This window comes from Penicillium vulpinum (genome assembly GCF_028829585.1).
Source record: "Penicillium vulpinum strain IBT 29486 chromosome Unknown utg000003l_segment0_segment0, whole genome shotgun sequence".
Classification (NCBI taxonomy): Eukaryota; Fungi; Ascomycota; class Eurotiomycetes; order Eurotiales; family Aspergillaceae; genus Penicillium; species Penicillium vulpinum.
The window spans coordinates 7,019,218-7,042,125 of NW_026643243.1; the positions used below are offsets into that span (position 1 = coordinate 7,019,218).

The following is a 22,908-nucleotide window of genomic DNA, read 5'->3' on the forward strand; positions in this document are numbered from 1 at the left end:
AAAGGAAATAGCCAATTCATTCCAAGGTTATTGTTTCGAAGCTGTAACTAATGCGGTACAATTTTCCTTGGCTATTTCCAGCCATTCCAGTACCATTCCAGGATTTACAAATTTTATAACCTAAAATTTTAATCCGGTCAGCTGTCTCCGATATCGTTGGAAGTAAAAAGAAAAAAGTTCAGCGCCTGAGGCAAACGGCAGATCCCCTCCCCCACCACTTCCATTTCTTTTTTCCCTCTTCACCTCCCTTTCTCTCTCCTCAATTATTTTTGTTTAACTCACAAGACAGATTACCATCTTTCATCATGTCTTACGCTCTTTCCGAGTCCCACCGGGACGTGAGTATCATATCTGCCCTCATTTTTAGCATCAAGGTTATTGACTCATTACAGCAAATGCACAACTCCCTCGTGTCCAGCGACCCGGAGATTGCTGCCATCATGGTACGTTGAAATTATACACCATTGGACCTGCAATTGGATGTATTGTCCACAGAAAATTCGGCTTGACTAATTTTTCTACTTGTACAGGAGAAGGAAATCCAGCGTCAGCGTGAGTCAATCGTTCTGATTGCCTCGGAGAACTTCACTTCCCGTGCTGTGTTCGATGCCCTTGGTTCGCCCATGTGCAACAAGTACTCTGAGGGTTACCCCGGTGCTCGTTACTACGGTGGTAACCAGCACATCGACGCCATCGAGATCACCTGCCAGCAGCGTGCTCTTAAGGCATTCAACTTGGACCCCGCCAAGTGGGGTGTCAACGTCCAGTGCCTTTCCGGTAGCCCCGCCAACCTCCAGGTCTACCAGGCTCTCATGCGTCCCCACGACCGCTTGATGGGTTTGGATCTCCCCCACGGTGGTCACTTGAGCCACGGCTACCAGACCCCCGCCCGGAAGATCTCTGCCGTTTCCACCTACTTCGAGACCTTCCCTTACCGTGTCAACCTTGAGACCGGTATCATTGACTATGACACTCTCGAGCGTAACGCCGAGATGTACCGTCCCAAGTGCCTGGTCGCCGGTACCTCCGCTTACTGCCGTCTCATTGACTACAAGCGCATGCGCGAGATTGCCGATAAGGTTGGCGCCTACCTCATTGTCGATATGGCTCACATCTCTGGCCTGATCGCCGCCGGTGTCATTCCCTCTCCCTTCGAGTACGCTGATGTGGTCACCACCACCACTCACAAGTCCCTCCGTGGCCCCCGTGGTGCCATGATCTTCTTCCGCAAGGGTGTCCGCGGCACCGATAAGGCCGGCAAGGATATCCTTTACGACCTCGAGAACCCTATCAACTTCTCCGTCTTCCCTGGCCACCAGGGTGGTCCCCACAACCACACCATTACTGCTCTGGCCGTTGCTCTCAAGCAGGTTGACACCCCTGAGTTCAAGCAGTACCAGGAGCAGGTCATCAAGAACGCCAAGGCTCTCGAGGAGGAGTTCAAGGTTCTTGGCCACAAGCTCGTCTCCGACGGCACTGACAGCCACATGGTTCTCGTTGACCTCCGCGCCAACAGCCTTGATGGTGCTCGCGTTGAGGCCGTTCTCGAGCAGATCAACATTGCCTGCAACAAGAACTCTATCCCCGGTGACAAGTCGGCCCTCACTCCCTGCGGTATCCGCATTGGTGCCCCCGCCATGTCTTCCCGTGGTATGGGTGTGGAGGACTTCAAGCGCATTGCCCGCTACATTGATCAGTCCATCGCTCTCTGCAAGAAGATCCAGAGCGAGCTTCCCAAGGAGGCCAACAAGCTCAAGGACTTCAAGGCCAAGGTTGCCGATGATAGCGTTCCTGAGATCCTTGCTCTCCGCAAGGAGATTGCCCAGTGGGCCAGCACCTTCCCTCTCCCCGTTTAAATGGGATATTGAGGTCTATGAGTATGAGTTACGGAAAAATAAAGAGGGATCTGAATCATGATCCCACGAGTTCAACATCATTTCGTATAACAAAAGAAAAAAGGTACATGGGTGCGTTTTAAGGGGTTAATTACCGGACTGCTTTTTCAACCTGACGCGGGTCATTGGGATATGGGAATGCTTTTTTGCATGTGAAACGAGCAATTGTTATTTTTGGCGGTTGGGCCTCGCACTTATTCAACAGCGGGCTCACATTTTCTAAGGGGAAAGTTCAACATTAATTGGGCGTCCTATGTACATTCTACAATCTATTCTCAACACAAGGATCTATAGAATCCAAGGACTATTTTCTTCTCATCTGCTTGCTCCTTCCTGCCCATCCATGTGATATGGTTCAATTATTCAAGACCATATCACGACTACAATGTAGATTCCCATATGTCTTTTCTGGTTGGTTTTTCCTAGGTTTGGCCCTATATCTAGCGTGATGTGGCTGCGGACACGTAGAAGTGTAGCGATGCGGTGCCATTAGTATCGGCTTGTTTGGGTTTTCTTATATTTAGGAACAAAAACAGTCGGCCGGTTATGCGGCCTTGTCATGTGCTTTTGGTGGTCTTTCGCACATTATTCTCAGATCTCTTTTAGATATTTTCTCTCCCTTCTCGATCTCATAGCTAGATAGCAGAAAAAGGCAAGAGGAAAAGTGCAAACCGTACAGACAACGTTTCTATGTATAACCAGGGAGCGGGATATGGATGGCAGGGAGATCAAACCTCCATGGATATATGGATTTGGTAAGTATTCATGCCTTGGCGGAAATATCTCTGTGAAGGTTCATTATCATTTATTTAACAACCCTTACTCTAGCAATCACCTGGTTTTGAATCCATCACGCTATCAGTCCTCCTAGGCGCATGAAAACCTCAACTTCCATTCGTTCAGCCGCATCTAGCTCCCTGAGAATGCTGCCCATGGGGTCTTCTCCAAGATCCTCCTCCCAGATTGGTTCTAGTTCCGCATTGACTTTTAGGTTTTTGTACAGGCACGTACGCAGGTGCCAGCTATCCAGAACAATGTAGTTACCGGGGTGCACAAGTTTCGACTGCTAGATCTAAGTATACTACCTGGCGTGCCAGCCTTGAGCAATTTGAAGATTCCCCAGTCTTCCGCCTCGGGAAAGAGGAATATCAATTAGCAGTACTGATACAGCATTTTAGAAGACAGATATCAATCATGTGGGTCATGCGGGACTGTCATGGCTATAGAAAGGTTGTATTAGTTGTCACATTCGCATCTATGAAGCTATCGTGACTTACCGGCAAGAAGAGAACTGTTGGCCTGGTATACCCGGAGGGTTAACTGCGGGTATCTCGGTGCTTTAATAGCACGAGTTGTCATATTAAAATCAATGAACAGAGACCTGATGCAATTGATAGAAGCCTACTCTAATAAATCAATAGTTCCCGATTAAGTTAGCTTGTCTCTGACGTCATATACTAGGGATCACGTATGTTAGCAGTCTATTGCAGCCAGTGCGCCACTTGGAAGGTTCAGATGTTCTCACAGTAAGCATTGAGGATTCAAGGGTACTAAGAAGAGCTAGACGCTTATACAGCCTTGTCATGCTTTTTCAATCATCTTTTTAGTCGTCTTTTAAGCGGTGAAAAATGTATAAATGTCCAGAAGTTTAGGAAGAGCTTCAAGGTTAGATTATAGACAATTCAGGCATCGATAATTCATATCTTGAAAATTCAATAATCATCAAGAACTTAAATATTGAGAATTAGACTGGAATTTTTGAACTTCTGTAGAGAATTGATGCGATATCGGTGTATTGATATATATTATATATAAAACACTCATATTTAACTACATATACTCCACGAAAATTGATATAGCGCACTAGTGGTTGGAGACTGCCGTAGTCTGGCTTTTGCCCCTATCGTTTCTCCCTATGTTTTTTCAATTATCTCAGCCTCACTATGTTCTACCTTTTTCGGTCGCGTTTGTTCAGACAATGCAGGAAGATATCGTTGCAAAATCTTCCACCTGAAATGGTGGTCAAAATTACCAACAATCTCCCTGCCGTGGATGATGTTGCAGCTCTATCGCGACAAACTCGTGGACTGCATAGCGCGACTGAGGTGTCCAATCGGCAGAAGTATCATAAATTGAAGCTAGGTCGACAGTTCAAAGACCAGCTCCATGCCAGACAGGACATGTTGCTTGAAATGTTAGTCAATCCCTCTCTTGCAGGCTACCTACACCATCTAGTCATATACGGAAGTGATATGAGCCCGGGTGCGTGGGGTAGCTCCTCTGAGCCTATCCCTCAACGCTCATTTTCTCCGGAAGATATTAACAGACTCAAACAAGCCATCGAGAAGGCTGACATTCAAGAAACCCAGGATCGGGAATCTATGTTGTCTACCATTCTGCAGGATCCAACCCAATTCAGGTACATTACGTTCTTTTGCCCTTTTATAATTCGGGTTGCTTATACAAAACAGGAGTAATCTCGAGCTAGAATCAGTCGAATTCACAGATGTGCTTGTTACGCTACTGGTTGCGAACGCACCCAATCTTCAATCATTGTCTATGTTCCCCTTGCACGGCGCCAAAAATAGGCTCATGGCACTACTGCGTCGAGCCTCTAACGCACCTAGCTTAGTTCCCTACTGCCAAAATCTACGAGACATACACTTCCACCCGGATGAGTCTATGAACGAGGGCACGGAGTATGTGGCAGATCCGTACTACCATCGCTTGAATTTGGTTCGCAAACTCCCCGCTATTGAATCAGTTTCGTTCAAGTTAGCAGCATGGGACAACGATGCGGGCTTTCCTCTCCCACCACGCTGCGCCAACTATAGCAAAATAAGCATTACACACTCCTTCTTGCTTGACTATGATCTTTGTCGCATTATTGAGTCGCCCAAAACACTTAAGAGCTTCACTTTTACTGTGGGTGGGCGCAAGGATCCGGATGGAGTCCCGTCAACCTTTAATGCAACCCCGCTACTTAAATCTCTTTGGTCCCACCGGCAGACCCTGGAAGAGCTAGATATTGACATAGAAAGCCATGTGGATCGGCGCGAGCTTTATGATCCTACTTTTCGGCTGATGGAGAGCGAGGGTATCCCGGAGGATGACCAGGGAGACTATGAGGAAGAGTACGCCGATGACCTTCGCGAACTAGCCTCGCAAGATCTGGAAACTCTGCCCTCCTACATCTCGCTAAAAGACTTCCCACGACTGAAACGCCTTAGCATAGGAGCCCACACTCTGTGCTATTTTGCACAGGGCGTCGGATTCGGCGAGAACCGATTCGAAAATGGCCGTATTGGCCCTGAGGCCTTCAATCTCGCTGGAAATTTGCCACCTAACCTCAAATCTCTTCGTGTTTATGGGCGAGGGGAGGAAGCAGAGTATAAGTGCTTTGAGTATGAGTCTGATCTAGATGTCGATGCTCAACTTGACCGATTGATATGCGAGAACAACGCAAGATCATTGGAGATTCTCGAGGGTATTGATGTCCCCATTCCAAATGGGAAGACCGTGGATAACAGCGCAGATGATGATGATCGGTCGCTTTATTGGAACGATCCAGATGATGACAGTTATAGCGGCTGGGATATGGATAGAGAAATAATTGCTGCTATGAACTGGGGTGAAGGACAAGACAAGCAGAAAGTTGGACTATAGAGGGCAGCTGAAATTTCTAGATTGTTTCAACGATATATGGAATTGGATGTATGCAATGCTCATACTACATACTACATACTACATACTACATACTACATATTACAACATATGCACCTACAACATAGGTACTAGTATACTGCAGGCAGAATCTAAGCTGGCGCACTGGCGGTAGACTGCGATAGACTGGGTCCACGTGGGCTCGGATAAGTCTTCCCTGGTTCTCTCTTCTTTTTTCCCCATCCTGATTTGTTTCTGCTTTCCTCCTTTCTATATCTTGCCCCTAAATTTTCGTTACTGCACTGCTTGATATTCACCTACGGCTCCCAAATTTGGCTCTCATTAGATTTCCAGGCTCCATCAATAAGGGCGTAGTATCTTATCGCCCCGGACCATTGCGGAGACCACCTATTTAAGGCACATACGTACTTACACCAACTTGTGTTCGATTTGAGGAATCTAAACCAGTGCAGTGCATCTTTAAGAAGCCACTGGTAAATCAAGAGGAAGCAGGACGTTGCCCAACATGGCGAATACCGCTCAATGCTACTATTGCTTTGAGTCTCTCTTGGCTTCATTCGAGAACCGCGAGCCCACCACTCTGGAAGCCGTAGAGGCCCTATGGGAACAGCACGAGCAAACTAAGAAGCTGTCGAGTCTTGAAGAGCAAATTGAAGAGGAAGACACAAATCGACAGCAATCCGTAAGTGAACAGGACGAAGATGACGATAGCAACCAATCGTCCCACTCGAGTAGTCAGCCCAAGCAGCTACAAATCCCCAGCGTCACTCGTCTTCAGAGCCAATTTCCCGCCTCTTCCAGTGAAGCCACACCTTCGTCGTCTGCATCTACACCTTCGTCCAATTCACTACAGTCAAGCTCAACCAACATCACCACGCCAAGTACAGCTTCCGAGAACTCCCAGCCGAGATCATCTAATCAGCGGTATCCGCTGTTCGTGACATGGAATACCGTGTCGCGAAGCGGACACAAGTCTCTACGTGGCTGCATAGGCACATTTGAGGCGCAGGAACTTGCAGCGGGGTTGAAGTCCTACGCTTTGACCTCGTACGTGGTTCCCTTGAATACCCCTCTCTCGCTATAACGCTACAAACAATGGTATACACACTCCCATCTATATATCAGACTAACTCACATGTGATATTGTCTTAGTGCCTTCGATGACACCCGTTTTGAACCCATTCCCAAATCCCTTCTCCCCTCACTTTCATGCTCTCTCACCCTCCTTGGGTCCTTCGAGCCATGTACAAATGCTATGGACTGGTCTCTGGGCACCCACGGACTGCGCATCTCTTTCATTCACCGCGGTCGTCGCTATGGCGCCACATATCTCCCTGATGTCGCTGTCGAGCAGGGCTGGACCAAGGAAGAGACCGTGGAGAGCCTGATGCGCAAGGCAGGCTGGGATGGTGGTAGTAGTAGTACTGCACGGAGACTGCTACGCGGTGCAACTGGTGGGAACTCCAACGCCACTAAACCTTGGGACCAGGTTTCGGATTTCCGTACTGTCAGATACCAGGGCCTCAAGGCAAGCGCTAGTTATGCAGAGTGGTGGGAATGGCGAGAGTGGGTCCTGTCTCTAGATGGCGGAGAGGAGATCCTGGCAGGTGCGGATTGATTGGGTTTTTTAGATCGCTTTGCTTTTCGTCCCATATCTCAACGCTTCATGTGGGACTGATGATTATGACCGTGATGATACTTCTTTGCGTTAGTTTTCGGTTAACAACTTTTTTCGGCATGGGAATTAATAAGGGATGGCAATGGCCTGGGCATCCAGAGCCATGATAAATTGGTATGGCATCTCAGCTCTATAAAGATAGTGGACAAGCATTTCAAACCAGGATTCATCCGGGAATTATTGATTATAAATACTAACATCATTCATTGGATTTGATAATGGTGTGGTATGCAGAGACATTGAAAAGGAGTCAAGTAAAGTAAAAGTCCTAGACCAGAGAAGAGCCAGAGATCCCCAAATCTGCAAAGCATCACCACGGACGAAACACGGCATAGACAGAAGCCAAGTATACGTATTCACGCATTCTAACGAGGGGTACGGCTCCACAAACCAGCAACCATCTCCTTAACTTTCCGCTCCTGGGCCCGGATCTGCTCCTCAGTCTGCCCGCGCGCATTACCACGACTATCAATCTGCATCCGACTCCCGTCAGCATCAACCGGTGCAGGTGGAGGTACATTATGCTGCTCCTCGATAATCTCATCGCCATTGACACGCTCAGGCTTGGGATCAACGCTCATAACACCGTCCATCATGAAGCCGCCGCCCTCACGGAGCTTGTTGATAGCCCGCACGGTGTCGATGGCACGATGCAGCGTGCGGCGCGCATTGAAGTTCTTCTTGACAGTTGGCAGCAGGTCTTCGCCCGAGCCGACCTTGCCGCTGTCGTAGGGTAGGTTGACCCATGGGTGTTGGAGAGCTTCGTGGGCTGTCATCCGTGACTGCGGGTTGACTGTCAGACAGCTTTTGATGAAGTTGCGCGCTTCCTGCGATACACCACGCCAGTACTCAAGCGGCGTGAAGGAGTAGTCTGCTGCTAGGATTGCTTGCATCTCTTCGAGATTGGAGTCTCGGTCGAAGGGCGTGTATCCGCATAGCAGGAAGTAGGTGATTACACCAATGGCCCAGATGTCGCTGGAAGGGGACGCATGTTAGCAAAATATAAAAAAGCGCAATGATGTGACTTACACTGGCTTGCCATGGCCGCTCTTCTTAAAGATCTCCGGTGCCATGTATCCTGGCGTTCCGCAGGTTGTAGTCAGGACGTGGAACTGCTCCTCGTCCATGATCCTCGACAATCCGAAATCGGCAATCAGCAGATCGGCATTATCTTCTGGTGTGCGGAAAAGCAGGTTCTCTGGCTTCAGATCACGGTGGACGATTCCATGGTCATGCAGATAGGCTACGGCGGAGAGCACTGCGCGCATCAGGTCTGCAGCGTCCGATTCATAGTAGCTGCCTTTGCGACAGATGCGGTCAAAGAGTTCTCCACCCAGCGCGAGATCAGTGACAAGATATACTAGAGAGTATCCTTCGTTAGTGGGGGTGCGATTGGAACCACCACGGAGGAGCAAAACACACAGTTGTTCATAGTCTCAAAGTAGTCAACCAGCGTGAGGATGTTCTGGTGGCCCAGCGACACCTTCTTCAATACTGCAATCTCATTCCGGACCTGTACATTGCGAAAAACGTCAGTCATGCCCTTATCTCTGCAGTTGTAGTTCTCCCGGCACCCACCATATGCTCCCGCCCGGACATAAGACGCTTGTTGATGACCTTCGCCGCATAATAGCGGCCGGTATCGATGTGCACACATTCCTTCACAACAGAGTACGAACCAGCGCCCAATGTCTTTCCGGTCTTGTATCGGCATGGCTGAACTTTCGGCCTCTGGCCGCTCGGGGGTTGTGCCGCCATTCCGAATGAAACAGGTGCGGGGTGCGCGATGCGGATTGTAGGAAGATGCGGAAGTCGTGCGACGCAAAGCGCAAGTGAAGAGCTGAGCGCTGCTGGAGGGGTTTCGGGGGGTGCGATATATATATGCCTGTTCCTATGTACCTGCGCAATTCAAAGTCAGCCTTGCGGTAAAGTGACACAGGAATCCAGGGTGAATACCCAAGCAGAGACGGCACAGAGAACACTCACAGTTAGGCGACCAAGCGCTGATTACACCTATATGGGTTTATGGTATCCCCAACGGGCTGGTGTTTTTCGAGGGACTGCGGGGCTTCGAAGTTGAGAATCCTGGGGAATCTCGTTGGCGGGGCTAATTGGGAAGGGCTGAAACGTCAGATGAAACAATCAAACGGTTCAACTTCCAAGAGTATTGGCAGTTGAAATAGAATCTTGAAAGAAATATGAAGTATAATTAAAGGCCGAGATCAAAAAAGAGATCAACGGCGTGATTATTGATGAGGCATTTCTGCCCAGTTGGCTATCTTAAGCTATTTACATTTCCCGACTCAGCGCCATCCCAATGCAAAACAGAAAATCAAGGAAATATCATAGAAAAATCAAAGAAAAATGATACATTCAAAATCGCTCCAGCACTTCTTCGACAACGTGCTCCAATAGTTGTAGCTTGTGGAATTTGGCCACGCTCTCTAACACTTGTAGTTTCTTCTCAATCTCCTTTCGATCAACTGTCGCGATCCATGCACCACTGCAAGAACAGTGCTCCATGAAATCACTGATCTTAAGACCGTTGCACTTCGAACACTTGATATCCTGTGTCTGCCATTCAACAACAAAACCATGGACTTGACCAATGAGGAATTCTTCAGTCGCCAATCGATCGTACTCAGCGTGACAGAAGGGGCAGCGCCAGGGCTGGGTAGATTTGTTGGCTTCTGAGCTGGCATCAGGCAGCACATCTTCGTCGCGACAGAGATCGAGATCTCGAATAAGACAGCAGGAGTTGCAGGACACTTCTGGGAGCTTCAAGCTAGCACTAGGGTTCTCGAATCGGCCCTCCTTGCTGAATTCTCGGACCTCGAAAAGGGCAAGAAGCTCACGCCGCAGCAACCGGGATTCCAGGGTTGTGGTCTTGGACAAACTCAGAACCTGCATCAGCAGTTTCGTCAACTCTAAAGATGGGTTGCGTTTGTCCTTGGCGCCGACTAGGACTCCTGGCAACACGGGGAAGGCATAATCGGATGCAAGCTCAGGATGAAGCATCTCGTCGCGTTGTCTGCGGATCAACCCGGAGATTTGCTTCTTCAATGGCTTTGAGAATCGGTCTGCGAGAATAGCAGTAATCTCATCATCATCTACTTCATCGGTCCGTCCAATGGGAATCTGCGTTGGTCGAGGCGTTGAGGACAGATCCCCGTCCTGGGGTTCCGGCCGTTTCAAGCCGTGCATCAGCTCGATGTACTCGACAATCCAGTCATGGAATATAGTCTGCATGGGCATTGGTAAGAAACGGCTGAGTTGCCAGTGCATCGCTGTTTCGAGATCCTGTTCGTCGGCCTCGGTGACCTCTCGACAGCCCTTGCCTCCATAGTTGTATTCATCATACCAAACGAGATAGTCCCAGTACTCCTTGATCTCCAGATCGATAAAGTGGAATGAAGGGTTGGCGCGAATTGACTTGAGGACATACTGACTGTAGGCGTAGGCGTTGCCAACCTCGGTCTTGGTGGTTTGGAGAAGGAGGCGTGTAGGGCTGGCAAAAATGACATGCGAGCCAACACGTCTGAATTCTGCCATCAATCTCTGGAATGACTTCCGTGACATCAATCGCACGTAGTTGTGCAGAGACCGGTCATAGAGACAGGACACGGGGCTTTCCACCCATCGAATCAGATGCTGGACCATGATATCGGCCATGTTGTTCCCTGCACAGGCCTCTGTCCACCAGTGTTTTACCATCTCTCGAAGAACGACAACACCGGCAGAGGCAAAAGCTTTTTCTGAATAGAAAACACCAGTATCTTCACCGTCCCCAGAAGCCAGCAGCGTATCATTGCCATCCATTTCATTGATGATAGAAGATGTCAGAATTGTGTTGATCGACAGATTACGAACCTCGAGTTCAATGCACACTGTGGAGTAGGCGCCTGGTACATTGACAGACGGCATGTTGACCTTGTCCAAAGCACCTAGGATGTCATCCCTTTCATAGCCCGCGTGATCAGGACGTGGCCCGGATGACCACCAGAGCACAACATTGTTTTGTTGAAGACGTCTAGCGTACGAGATATCGATGAGGTATCGAGGATCCTCACTTTCAAGGTTGCAAAGTGGAACATCACCGAACCGAGCGAGCATAGTCAAGTGCTGAATCCAAGAAGACAAGTATAGATAACGCGTGACTAGGCGTCTTGCAACGAAGGCCTGCCAGCCCAGTGGAGGAAGTTCCATGTCCGATGCTTCAGGCTTCACGGATAATACCGGATACTCCTTCAAGATCGGAATGTCGTGACACAGGCGGTCTTTTTGTTGGGATTGAATAACAAGAACGGCAGGCTGAGTCTCATCATTTCGAATCTTTCTAATCAGATCACCAACCTCGAGGTGAGCCTTCCTTCGCGTCATCACCTGGGTAGTCTTGAAATGAATCTTGTCCTGGTAATCGAACGCATGCTGCGACTCATCACCCGATGCGGCTTGCATCTTACGCATGAGAAGCTCTGTGTAAATTTTGTCGACGTTGGGAAGACCCTGGACATCTCTTGTGCGGTTGAGAACAATAATGTGCGCCTCATTCTTAGATGTTGAGAATATTGCGAAGATTTGTCTATCTCCAGAGACAATGTGATATAGGTAGTGGAACACTAATGACGAGTCCATCAGATAGGGCTGCTCAGAAGATGTGTGAAGTAATGTTGAAAGGTCAAAGCCCTTGTCTAAGCCGTCACCTAGGACACCACGTTGCTGTTCATCGAAGGTACAATGGCTTCCTAGCTTGAGTACCGCTCGAGTGCTGAGTGGGATGTTTCCCTCGTAAACACCCTCAACGCTAGGGTGCTGGAAGAGGATATCCATCTTGTCAGCTTCTTCTAGATATTTCTCCTCTGACAAAGACAGCTTGAACAAGTAAACCGAGGGATGGCCGTTGGGTAGGGTATGGTTGACCTTCTCGACCTCACAGTCTGGCACGTCAATGTCCGGCAGTGAGTCCCGTTTCAAGTTCAGGAAGAATTGCCGTGGAACCCTAATGCTGAGGGCGTGGATTTTTTGGTCAATCAGTACAAAGGCTCGCACAACTCCTGGAACGCCCGTATCGCAAAGTTGTAGGACCTGCCATGTGCTGATGTACAGCATTTGAGCTTGATTGCGGAAAAAGTTACTCAGGGAATCCGAGGCAACGTTGGTTCGTTCGCCAAACAGCTGACGACGGCGAAGCCGTGCTTGCTTTTGGATCTTCCATTTCTGCTTCTGATACTTGAGGAATCCTTCGTAGTTTTCTGACATCGATGGCATAACTGCTGGTAAGCTAGTAAATGGGTCAAGAGCTGTCTTCGAAGCATTCTCTGGATGCTTTCTCTTCTGAGAAACCTTGTTGTTGGGCGATTTCGATTTTTGAGTTGAGCCCGCGATTGCTTCATCTAGATCGCCAGCATGCTGAACCCGATGATCTAGGATATTGACGTTTGTCGACGAAAGCGGTGTCTTCTCAGACTTGGTGAATAGATCAGTCATCTTCTTTTGCTTGAACCTGTCTTCCTTCGTGTTGATCCGACGTTGCAGCCAATCAGGGTGGGCAACGCGAGGCACTGGGTTTGGAAGCTTCTGAAGCGCGGCTGGAATGGTAATCAATTTCTGGATCACAGATCCCAAACGCTCTAGGTAATAGTCCCAATCGATCACAGCTCGGGGATCCATATCGCCAGGATCTTCCTTTAGCCATTTGCGCAAGAAGAACCGCTTGATGTTCTCTTCAGCTGAAAATATAGCCACAGGAATGGCTCTTTCGGTGACAGGAGTATTCCGTGGGCGTGATGAGATGATATATTTGCAGTTGAGGCCTTTGTCCTTGATCATTTGTTCACCCAAGAATTCTGCCAGGCGTTTTGCCGTTGTGATAGATGTGGACTTTTGAGAACCGTACTCTTCCAAGGTTTTTGACATGCTTCGATTTTCCGAAATGAGATCGACCAGCTCTTCATCGGCCAATGTCGTTCCGTGTTCGTAAAGAACATCCAACCACCGGTCCGCAACTCGGGCCACAGCGGCGTAGGTTTCAGCAAGATTAGAGCCCTCCAGGAAGAATTTGAAGAGCTGTGTCTGGAAAATTTTAATCAACTTCAGCTCTCCTCTTCGTTTGACTTCAAATCCCTTCAGTTCAGCTAGGGAGCCATCATGATTGAAGACTGCATATCGTTTCTTCAGGTTCTTGTCTTCCTCCTTTGACGTTGGCAATATCATTGCCCTGTATGGTCCATCAACTTCGAAGAAGATGGAATTCTCACTGTGAGTCTCGTACTTGAAGGTTTTCGGGTCAACAAGCGCCTGGTACTGGTGGTTGGTGTATCTTGCGTGGACGAGGTGGTTAAGCATGACACAAGGGTACGAGATACCCAACTTCTTTCCGTTCTTCAGGGTGAAGGAGAAGTTATCGGGGAAACCTCCTGGAAGCATACACCAGATACCATCGGTATCCAATTCCAGGGGACGACCGATGCGTTCAACAAGCTCTCTTGCCATCTGAATAATGTGAGCGCCTGTCAGACAAGTGACACCGGCCATTTCCATGGAATACCACCGAGAGCCCTTTCGCATCACATATCCATAGAAACTGTTGAGAATGACCTTGTGTGCAAGCTGGAGAGAATCGTACAGAATAATCATCTTCTTCGCCTCCTCGATTTCAGTGGCTGAACCGCCCGATGACTGTAAAGCATCGACTTTGTTTTTCCAGGATTTTTGCTTGCCCTTGAAATCGTATCGTCGGTCACGGAAGTCTCTGACAGTATCGACATAGAAGGGATTTTCTCTTTGGCAAATGATAGCCTCCCGCTCCATCGTCTTGCTGTCGTGAATCTTGTGGTAAATCTTTTTGCTGTAATCCTGCAGCCGCTTCTTGATCACTCCAGCTTGCTCTTCAATGCTCAATTCACCGAAGGACCTCATTGGGGAGTTTGGATACCTGCCTGGGAAACGTTCATTTCCTGTGGCACGTCGGATCATGTTATACTCATCACGTTTAGCAGGCAAGAATTCACCTCGCCATGCCCAAGGCATGCGTCTATCACAAGTCTTTCCAGGTCGGTTGAAGTCGCAGGCGGCACAATTCGATTCATCAATCAAGGAGTCTGGTTGCAATCGGTTCGTGATCATGATGTTAGGATACATGGAGGCGACGTCCAAATGGTAAATGTAAGGCACCTCGTTCCGGACTGGATTGTTCTTGAGATCGAGTAACCGTTCCACGATTTTTGCCCTGACCTCATCATAGTTCACGACATCATCCATGGATTTCTTCTCTTCAACCTCAATACTGAATTTGAGGGCGTGATCGAGATCCTTGAGAAGCTCGTCAATCGCAGTAGGATCAACGCTAAAATGTGTAGCGATATCACTTCGGAAGACACCAGCTTCAATACTTTCAACGTGGCCGCCGACGTACGTTTCTGACTCGAGAAGATGGCCTTCATAGAAGGCTTCTGGGGGATTCTTGTGTTTGTTGGGCAAGACGATCTCATGTTGGTAGGCTTGAACCATGAGAAGCATTTCACACAAAGTTCCGGTTCCCTTCCGCAATGTTTCGTCAGCGTTGAGGGGAATGATTGTGCAGAGCGAGAAGATGAATGGGTGGACATATTTCATGTAGAGGTAATAGGTTGCAACAGCATCGGAAACCGAGTATTCAGCTAGGGTCTGTGGTCTTTCGCTCGCATATGGTGTCATAAGCTCTGGGTCGAGTTCATCAGGGTCGTAACCAAGCTTTGCAACAGTCACAGCTTTCAAACCTCGACTTCCTTGAGGGAGGTAACTGTCACGGCTGACCCAAGAGAAACAATCCATATGCACACAGTTGTCGGCTTGGTAGATGTCTTCGCTGTTTTTCCGGAAGCCGATCTCCATATACATGTCAAGTCCCAGGATACTGGCTCTTGTCTCCACAAATGGCCAATCGAAGAAGTCACCGTTGTACGTCGCAATGACGGTAGGCTTGGCAATTTTGACATGCTCGAAAAATCGCTCAAGAAGTGCTCTTTCATTGGGTTCATTGAAGATAATGAAGGGTCCGTTGTACTCTGGTTTGGGAGTGTACTCGAAGTCGTGAATGTCCTCAGACACAATCTCTCTGTTGGTAATTAGGAACCCTTGCCCATCAATCATGTATGAAATCATCATAATCTGATCCATCGTGGCGTCGGGGAATTTCAGCGGTAACTTCGTACACTCGATATCAAAAGCAAGAACGACAGGATCGGCACGCTGAAGCCGGTCTTCCAAGCAGGTCAGCGATATAACGCCATGATCAGCCTGTACATTGTACCACTTTCCAATCCGAATGTCTGCAATTCGTCAGCTATAAGGCCTCACTGGGAGACGAAGAAAATCCGACCTTTATCAATGCAGACCCGGACATGATATGGCACGTCGTATTCTCGAATATCAACTATAAAATCACTCGCTTGTAGATTGCCATTAGGTCGTTGCTCATTAATTATTTCGTCGTCAAAAAGGTCGATACCAGCAGTCGCACTATGAGAACCATGAATTAACTCAATGTTCAGATCAAATCATGTAATGCAAAACAAACCTGGTCATCTCAACGTATGCGTCCATCGCACTCTCATTTTTTTTGTTCTTCTCTGCAAGAGGAAGGAGAGTCTTCCTAACCTCTAGAAGATTGCTCACATTGGCAAAGCTGAGCTTGATGTAGGTCTTGCGGTAGCCGAGAAGGTGATTTGGGAGGTTGAGATCTTCTTTCTCCAGTCGCTTAAATTTTTTGATGATGCCCTCAAAGGTTCGGCGACACCACTCTTCGACCTCCATCTCATAGCCCTTTTTGACAGAAATCAAGAAATAAGGATCGTATTCCACAGTAGCTTTGAAACTTCCTCCGTCATCCTGGAGGAAGTAATAATCCACGCCGGCACGACCTCCAGGCACATCCGGGTCCTCGATCGATGTGCTGTGCATGTTGACCAGCCAGCCAGCCCTTGCCTCGCCAGACTCGAATCGTGGAAAGCCGAGAGTCTCGTCGATGCTGTTGGCCAACCGAATGGCCTCAAATTTCTCATCTTGGGAGGTTGCCTCGGTCGAGCGCAAAGAGTTGAATTGGACCGTTTTGGAGCGTCGAGGATTCGAGGATGCAGCACTAGATCTGAACTTGTTTCCATACTTGCTGGGCTTTCGTGAAGGCATTGCGACGCTTCGCCCGGCTGGGCTTGTTGAAGTACCTCTTTCAAAGGGCGGCACCAGCGTAGAACATGAAATGCGCACTTAGTGATTTTGTGATCAAATAAGAAAAAGAAGAAAGTGTAGATAGGCGCAAATGTAATGAGATTTTGTTCTGGGGCTAATTGTGCCTCTAGAAGGGTCCAGCAATGGCCTATGATCTGCTCTAATCAAATCGATTTCGATAGTCCCGACGCGTTCGCGTACCGCCCACGCGTGTTATAATGATTAGTCAGCCTTTCGGAATAACTATCCACTTCGGGCTTCCTGTATTAACTATTTATCCGATATTGGTGATCTTCTTCCATAGTGGATGAAGACAGCAGGTAGACATCTAGAAGCAATTTACTCCACAAAACTATGGCGGAAGACTCACGAGAGGCCAGCTCCCTTCCAGAGGCTGGTATCAATACACAAAATACCAATAACCCCGCCGATTCGCAGACGCCGAAACACAATCCGTCTCAGTCACAAACTGGGAAGCTATGGGATGCCTTTGGAAACCCCGAAGAACCCGCGAACGTGCTCGCCCAAGCAACTTATAAGCCCCGAGGCAAGAACCCTAAGGATGTGTCATACTCCGAGATTATTGGAACATTTCCCATCTCCGAAATGACCACCGTTCACAAGAGACCATGTGCTCGGGAATCCTTGTTGACTGGTATTGGTGTCGGATTTGGAATTGGTGGTCTACGAGGTCTGATCAAAGGTATAGCTACAATTTTTCGGCATTGGAGAACTGAAATTGTGGGGCTAATATGTGCATGCAGGACGGTACTATCTATGGTCCGCAGGAAACTGGGCTGTCGGCATGTTTGCGATCACTTCATTAGCCTCCTATGAATACTGCCGCTGGCGACGGAATAACGAATTGAGTGGAATGGCAGAAGCGCTCGATCTGATGAACCAACTGAAGGCCAAGAAACAACGTGAGAAGGATACGGCAGAGGAGGAAGCGGCATTGCGCTTGCGTCTTGCTGAGCAGGAAAAGAAGAGTAAGAGCTGGACCAATCCCTCCAACTACAAGTTCTGGTAGTGCTGCTGGTTCGAAAAAGGAGTTGTGGAGTTCACGAGGTGTTTCGAAACTGTATATGTATATGTATTCTGATCAATGGATCAAGTGGTGATCAATGTTATGTCATAAGTCATCTCTGTGTATCATAGCTCTCTGCAAAGTTCATATTGTCCACCTAATCATCGGTGGACTCTCCCATTTATCTGAGAGTAAAAGAGAAGAAAAACCCGCCCATACGCCTGCCCTTCAATAAATAAACGCCGAAGTAAAGGTATAGAAAAAAATGTGACTGCATATTGCACAGCCATGCTTGCCCCGCTAGAAATTGAACTTCACTCGCTTCTGCATTGCACCTTTGTTTATGCCGCGCAAGTTGTCTAGCTCAACGCTATCCCTCCTCCTTTCGCGCCGTCTTTCGCGAGCCTCCCGGGCTTCACGATTCTTCCATTCTGCGACTTGCTTCTGTCGCTTCCGTGACCTTTCCCACGCAATTGAGGCGGTGGGCTTGAACCCTATACCGTTGATCCCGTACCCATCATCCGTTGGGTCGGATGGATTGTGGCCTGTTATTTCTGAATCATGCCATACAAGCGGGTCTTCTTCAGCCGGAGTGTCCGCAAGAGGAGGGGATAGTCGTTGCTTGCGTTTAGATGGCGATGATGGATTCAAATGCTTGCGAGAGAAAGTTGCAGACTTCTTCTTTGAGGGGGAAACAGGTGAGGAAGTCGGATCTTGTGTTGCGGGCGGCTCGAATCGCAGTGCTTGGCGGTCACCGGGTTCGCTGCTAGTGGCCGGCAGGACTTCAGGCATATTTTTGGGCTCGTGGCTGTCAGGCTCGCATGCTTTCTGTGCTGGTAGAGCCAGAGATCCTCGCCGAGAGCTACCAGTCAAGGCTCCAGGGTCCAAAAGAAGGTCGCCACGGATGGCTAACTCTCCGAATCGTCCAGCCACTGCAGCGCGAGGACTGTAGCTTTCCAGCTCGTCCTCGTCCCGAAGTGGAACCTCTTCAAAACTGTCGATAGAGGCTACCGATGTGGGTGAAGCTGAAGGACTATAGCAGTCTGATTCTGAGGGCTCTCGTTTGCGCTTGGGAGAGAAGGATGAAGGTAAGCCCGTGGGCATCATACTGAAAACGGACGTAGTGGGGACGTCACCGAGCAACCCGATGGATCTCATTTGTAAATAAATAGGGTATCCACCACCAAGTTGTTTTCAGGAAACGAAGTTATTCATTCTGAAGAGCCCGCGAAGGGCGGAGGTCAGGGCTGAGAGGGGTTTTGATCTTGGACATTCGGCATTGAATCAGACTGTGGGGTACAATGATCGCCACTAAGCTGGACGCGCATACAACATACTACATACATCAAGGGATTATTTTAGGTCTCTTTATCTTGATATTCTGCAAGGATTTTAAATAAGTTTCTTTGAAACCACGTATGTAGAAACCCCCTACTCCTTACTTCGTACACATACAGTGGCCACATGATGAACAACATATAGGCGTATAACCAACGTTATAGACCTCGGGAGCTAGCCTTTACTCTTACGCGGAGGTAATTACCCGTCCGTTTAACGTTCGCTATATCTATTAATAACGCTCAGGGTTAATTAGTTAATCCTTATTCTGTATCAGCCTGGACCTTTGACTATAGGTATTCTCCTACGGTTAGTTATACGTTACTTTCTCTCGCACAATAAATACCAATGATACTTCCGTCTTTGTCGACTGTAAGAGCAATAAGGATTATTCCGTTAAGAACACCGTGTATCGAGAGGTATTACTGGTGCTGTAAGATCTATATACAGGACAGATGATCCTAGTGCAAGCAAGATTTTCGGCCGATTGCAGCATTTTCATGAGAGTTAAAACCATATCCGGGTTGGCAAGGAGAGAGCCGACGGGGGACTCCAGGCAATGGCTGGCGCTTTTGGACGGGCGCGCCATCGGATGTTTGCGTTTCTGGATCGGCAATTTGGGATTCACCTGAGGGTATAGTTGTACAATGCGACGAAGAAATATTTACTCGCAAAGTTCACAAGAAAAGGTATATTATTTCCCTTCAATGTTTGAGGACCGCTTGACTCAGTAGGGAAAAAAGCAGCTGGTAGATTAGCCCAAGTTCAAGACAAGGATTTGATGGCCCCAAGGCTTCATTGGATTCAGTCTTCGTTAGAAACGATGATAAAATAAAAAAACAGATGCATTCGACCTCCTTTGATTATACCTCAGTGCTGTTGTCCTTTCCCCCCACTTCCCTATGATCCTTGATTACATACCCTGTCTCCAACTTGGTCCGTAGTTTGATCTCTTCCTCAAAGAAGGTAATGATGAATACCAGAGAAGCAAAAGCCAGCAAGACATATCAAACTAGCTTCAGGGTATCATCACCTCCCGTTGCACTTGAGGAGCAAGAGAGTAGTTGTGAGCAGAAGACCCAAGCCGATGGCGGTGATAATTTGGAAAATGATCAACTCTGCTGGACTAGATTCAACATCAAAGAGAGTAAAGAGACCTAATCCTAGGAGGGTCAGAACCATGGCGACAATATAGATAGGCTTATAGCGGCCCCGTTTAGTAAGGAGGACATCTGCGACAACAGCGGTCGGCACAGCGAGAATCACACTAGTAGATAGAAACTGTACACTATCACGAGTAGAGGTAGAAAGCTTCATAGCCTGGAAGTACACCGATACAAAGTAGACCACCCAGAACATGATAAAAGACACAGCTAACGCAACGAAGGAAGTACGGTATCGGAAGATATGCGGCGGCATCATAGGCTCCCGACACCATGGACTGGCCTCAAAAGCGTGGAATAGAATCATCCCAGTGAGACCAAGAACCAAACAGACAATGATCCACCAGTTTGACTAGGCGTAGGTAGTACTGCCCCAGGTGAGAGCGAGGAGAATAGAGACGATAGAAGGCATAAGAAGTGTGTTGCCAATATACTCGATCCGCTTGACCTTTTCTTACCATAGCTCTTTTTGATAGTTTACATGGAGATCAACATGGGCGCGAAAGGTTCGGTGATAGTATAAGTCAACTTCCCCGTTGAGCGGCCTGGTCGGTGATCACATTACCTAGGTAAGTCAGGATATCTACTCATTTACTGTAGACCGGTCGGCTCTCGGGGTCTATTTTGACACCCCTCCACTTCTTTTCAGGGGTAAACATGATAGCGGAACACCTAGTTGTCAGTAGCAAATTACCCCGGGGCCAATACAGCCCCGCTTGGAACAGGATCCGCAACAGAGGAGCGCATTAAGGAGCAAGCCCTGAGTTGAGGTCCCTGTGTATGTCACAGACGGACAGACATACTTGGAGGGGCAGCTGTTTAGTGAAAATCCATTGCTACGTACGAGACCTTACCGATTCATTGATCGTCGACATTAATAATTTGATTTTCACTGTTCTTTGCCACTAAAGGGCATAAAGCACTTGATAATCTAATACAATACAGATCGTAGGGTCGATAGGTACCTAGGTAGAGGTTGAAATGTGGTTCGTTCTAGATGGTTCTTAGTACGCAACTAACAGCACCATAGATAGCTGGAGACAGGCCCTTATACGATGGAATATTTTGAGATTGCCTCGAGGAATGTATAATTGGAATCAATCAAGATGTCAGAACCAACAACCTCAAGTGGACGCATTTCGTGAATCAAACACGGTCAGCAATTGATAATGGGCCTAGTAATGTCTGTAGATAGCATGGGTCTGGGTAGTCACGACAATAGCATTCTGCAAAACATATACATCGGTCTATTTGAAGGTTAATGATACGCAAAACGTCGAGGCTATATCTGAGTTCACAGAATGGAGCAGCACGTTGGTTACCTAGTGGGTCATTCATAACCGGGAGATCAACACTAACGGAACCCCACTGGGCGCTAAGTTTTGGATCCAAATGAGCGGGCCTCCTCAACCTACCTACAAAAACAATAGCCGCCATGGCTCATCATCATTGGCGGGGATACAAAGGGGCAAGGGACCCCAAAAATCCCACAGCTGAGGGCTGATATTAATTTCCTACTTATAACCAGTACCTGTGTACTTATATACCTAACTCCTCTGCTTTTTCCCAAGCTTCGGTCCGATCCAGGCCAATCGCCTTGGACTTGGTTCCACGCTCGCCCAATCTTCTTTGAACTCAGCTCTCGGAATGTAGAAACAACCATCACGACAAGCTTGCGATCGCTATCATAACCTAAAGCTACGGTGTCACCACAATGAGGCAGGGAAATGCAGCCGCTGTATAAGAGCGGACGCAAATTGCTTGTTTAGTCCATCGAACCGCGGGTGTCGGCCCACCCATCAGGATCGCCGTAACGGTTCCCACATATCCAAATGGACCAGCGACAGGCCGTTAGCCATGGAACCGGCGCCCCGGATGTCCTATTCACCGAACACGCATCTGGGAGATATCGACTTGCTGAACTAGTTGAGTACCCCTAGCTCCCTAGAATACACGGGGTCTAACCACTAATACTGGGGTCTGCTGCACAGGGGATATTTAAAAGACAATTGTCAAGCGACCACCGTTGACAGAGCCCTGATTGCCAGTACTGAGACCCCCGAGCGGATGTTATCGAACCTATACATGGGTGTCGACTAGAACGTCCCCTTCCTAGAAATCTTTACACCGTCTCTAAATCTCCTTGGGGCACCTTTAAGATCTAGCATTTTCGCGAGTTTCCCTGCCCAGAATACAGCTCTTTACAGCCCAATCACTAATAATCAACCCTCTCGACTCGAATTGTTTCCCAGACCAGGTGTGCCCAAGTCTAGAAACAGAATCGGCCTCGACATCCCACCACTGCCGTCTCAGAAATCGGAGCTATTGCTGGGACCGACTTCCCATCGCAAGATCGGTTCACAGACCCAGTTTCTACGGAAATTCATGGAAGACCTTTTAGAGCTCGACATTGACTTGATTCGGCTCACGTTGAAAGAACCCCTTCTATATAACCCATGATAACCCCCGAAACAGACGGCACCAGCTCTCCTTCTTCATCAGAATGTGGGATTGGCATAACTTTCCTTCTCACATAGCGATTAATCAAGCTTTTGCGAGTAAACGGAAATTGCCCAGTTCAGTCGCCCGCTGTGCAGAATACGCATGGGCAATCGTCTCTTTCCACATCCTCTAACCTTTCCTCGCGGTTCCAGCAGTTTATCGCCAAGCCTGAGAGCATTCCCGGAAATTCAGATACGGAATGACAGCATCTAGGAACAGAGCTCGATCAGCCGTCACTATTCTATTATTGCATGCCTTGCCTACCTACATGCGGCTAAATGAAGCTTATTATAATACCTTCTCACAGACCGCTATAAGGTTCGGTGCTACGTTGGCTAAGAGGATGTCCATTCCACTCCCCGCGCTACAATTCGGGGCGTTTTCCGTGGATGATCCAGCAAGTCACATTGAATTGGT

At 48.2% G+C, this 22,908-nt stretch overlaps 9 protein-coding genes across 9 annotated transcripts; 4 read left to right on the forward strand and 5 right to left on the reverse strand.

Annotated features, from left to right (window-relative positions):
• Positions 1-277: 277 nt before the first annotated feature.
• N7479_007698 (glycine hydroxymethyltransferase SHM2) lies at positions 278-1,856 on the forward strand (the record flags this gene model as incomplete). Its single annotated transcript, XM_057255392.1, has 3 exons — positions 278-338; positions 393-443; positions 531-1,856. Exons 1-3 carry the CDS (start codon positions 306-308, stop codon positions 1,854-1,856), a joined length of 1,410 nt encoding a protein of 469 aa, XP_057109254.1. The 5' UTR covers positions 278-305.
• Positions 1,857-2,745: 889 nt separating this feature from the next.
• On the reverse strand, positions 2,746-3,254 carry N7479_007699 (uncharacterized protein; the record flags this gene model as incomplete). Its single annotated transcript, XM_057255393.1, has 2 exons — positions 2,746-2,864; positions 3,173-3,254. 2 exons carry the CDS (start codon positions 3,252-3,254, stop codon positions 2,746-2,748), a joined length of 201 nt encoding a protein of 66 aa, XP_057109255.1.
• Positions 3,255-3,910: 656 nt separating this feature from the next.
• N7479_007700 (uncharacterized protein) lies at positions 3,911-5,561 on the forward strand (the record flags this gene model as incomplete). The annotated part of the gene is made up of 2 exons (XM_057255394.1): positions 3,911-4,314; positions 4,367-5,561. 2 exons carry the CDS (start codon positions 3,911-3,913, stop codon positions 5,559-5,561), a joined length of 1,599 nt encoding a protein of 532 aa, XP_057109256.1.
• Positions 5,562-6,084: 523 nt separating this feature from the next.
• N7479_007701 (AMMECR1 domain-containing protein) lies at positions 6,085-7,197 on the forward strand (the record flags this gene model as incomplete). Its single annotated transcript, XM_057255395.1, has 2 exons — positions 6,085-6,626; positions 6,732-7,197. 2 exons carry the CDS (start codon positions 6,085-6,087, stop codon positions 7,195-7,197), a joined length of 1,008 nt encoding a protein of 335 aa, XP_057109257.1.
• A 425-nt stretch (positions 7,198-7,622) lies between these two features.
• Positions 7,623-9,015, reverse strand: N7479_007702 (serine/threonine-protein kinase; the record flags this gene model as incomplete). Its single annotated transcript, XM_057255396.1, has 4 exons — positions 7,623-8,232; positions 8,287-8,617; positions 8,680-8,770; positions 8,836-9,015. The coding sequence occupies 4 exons, from the start codon at positions 9,013-9,015 to the stop codon at positions 7,623-7,625; spliced, it is 1,212 nt and encodes a 403-aa protein (XP_057109258.1).
• A 615-nt stretch (positions 9,016-9,630) lies between these two features.
• On the reverse strand, positions 9,631-16,422 carry N7479_007703 (DNA polymerase epsilon catalytic subunit POL2; the record flags this gene model as incomplete). The annotated part of the gene is made up of 3 exons (XM_057255397.1): positions 9,631-15,566; positions 15,617-15,756; positions 15,815-16,422. The coding sequence occupies 3 exons, from the start codon at positions 16,420-16,422 to the stop codon at positions 9,631-9,633; spliced, it is 6,684 nt and encodes a 2,227-aa protein (XP_057109259.1).
• A 393-nt stretch (positions 16,423-16,815) lies between these two features.
• On the forward strand, positions 16,816-17,491 carry N7479_007704 (COX20 family protein; the record flags this gene model as incomplete). The annotated part of the gene is made up of 2 exons (XM_057255398.1): positions 16,816-17,164; positions 17,226-17,491. 2 exons carry the CDS (start codon positions 16,816-16,818, stop codon positions 17,489-17,491), a joined length of 615 nt encoding a protein of 204 aa, XP_057109260.1.
• Positions 17,492-17,788: 297 nt separating this feature from the next.
• N7479_007705 (uncharacterized protein) lies at positions 17,789-18,646 on the reverse strand (the record flags this gene model as incomplete). The annotated part of the gene is made up of 1 exon (XM_057255399.1): positions 17,789-18,646. One exon carries the CDS (start codon positions 18,644-18,646, stop codon positions 17,789-17,791), a length of 858 nt encoding a protein of 285 aa, XP_057109261.1.
• Positions 18,647-19,855: 1,209 nt separating this feature from the next.
• Positions 19,856-20,245, reverse strand: N7479_007706 (uncharacterized protein; the record flags this gene model as incomplete). The annotated part of the gene is made up of 1 exon (XM_057255400.1): positions 19,856-20,245. One exon carries the CDS (start codon positions 20,243-20,245, stop codon positions 19,856-19,858), a length of 390 nt encoding a protein of 129 aa, XP_057109262.1.
• Positions 20,246-22,908: the final 2,663 nt, after the last annotated feature.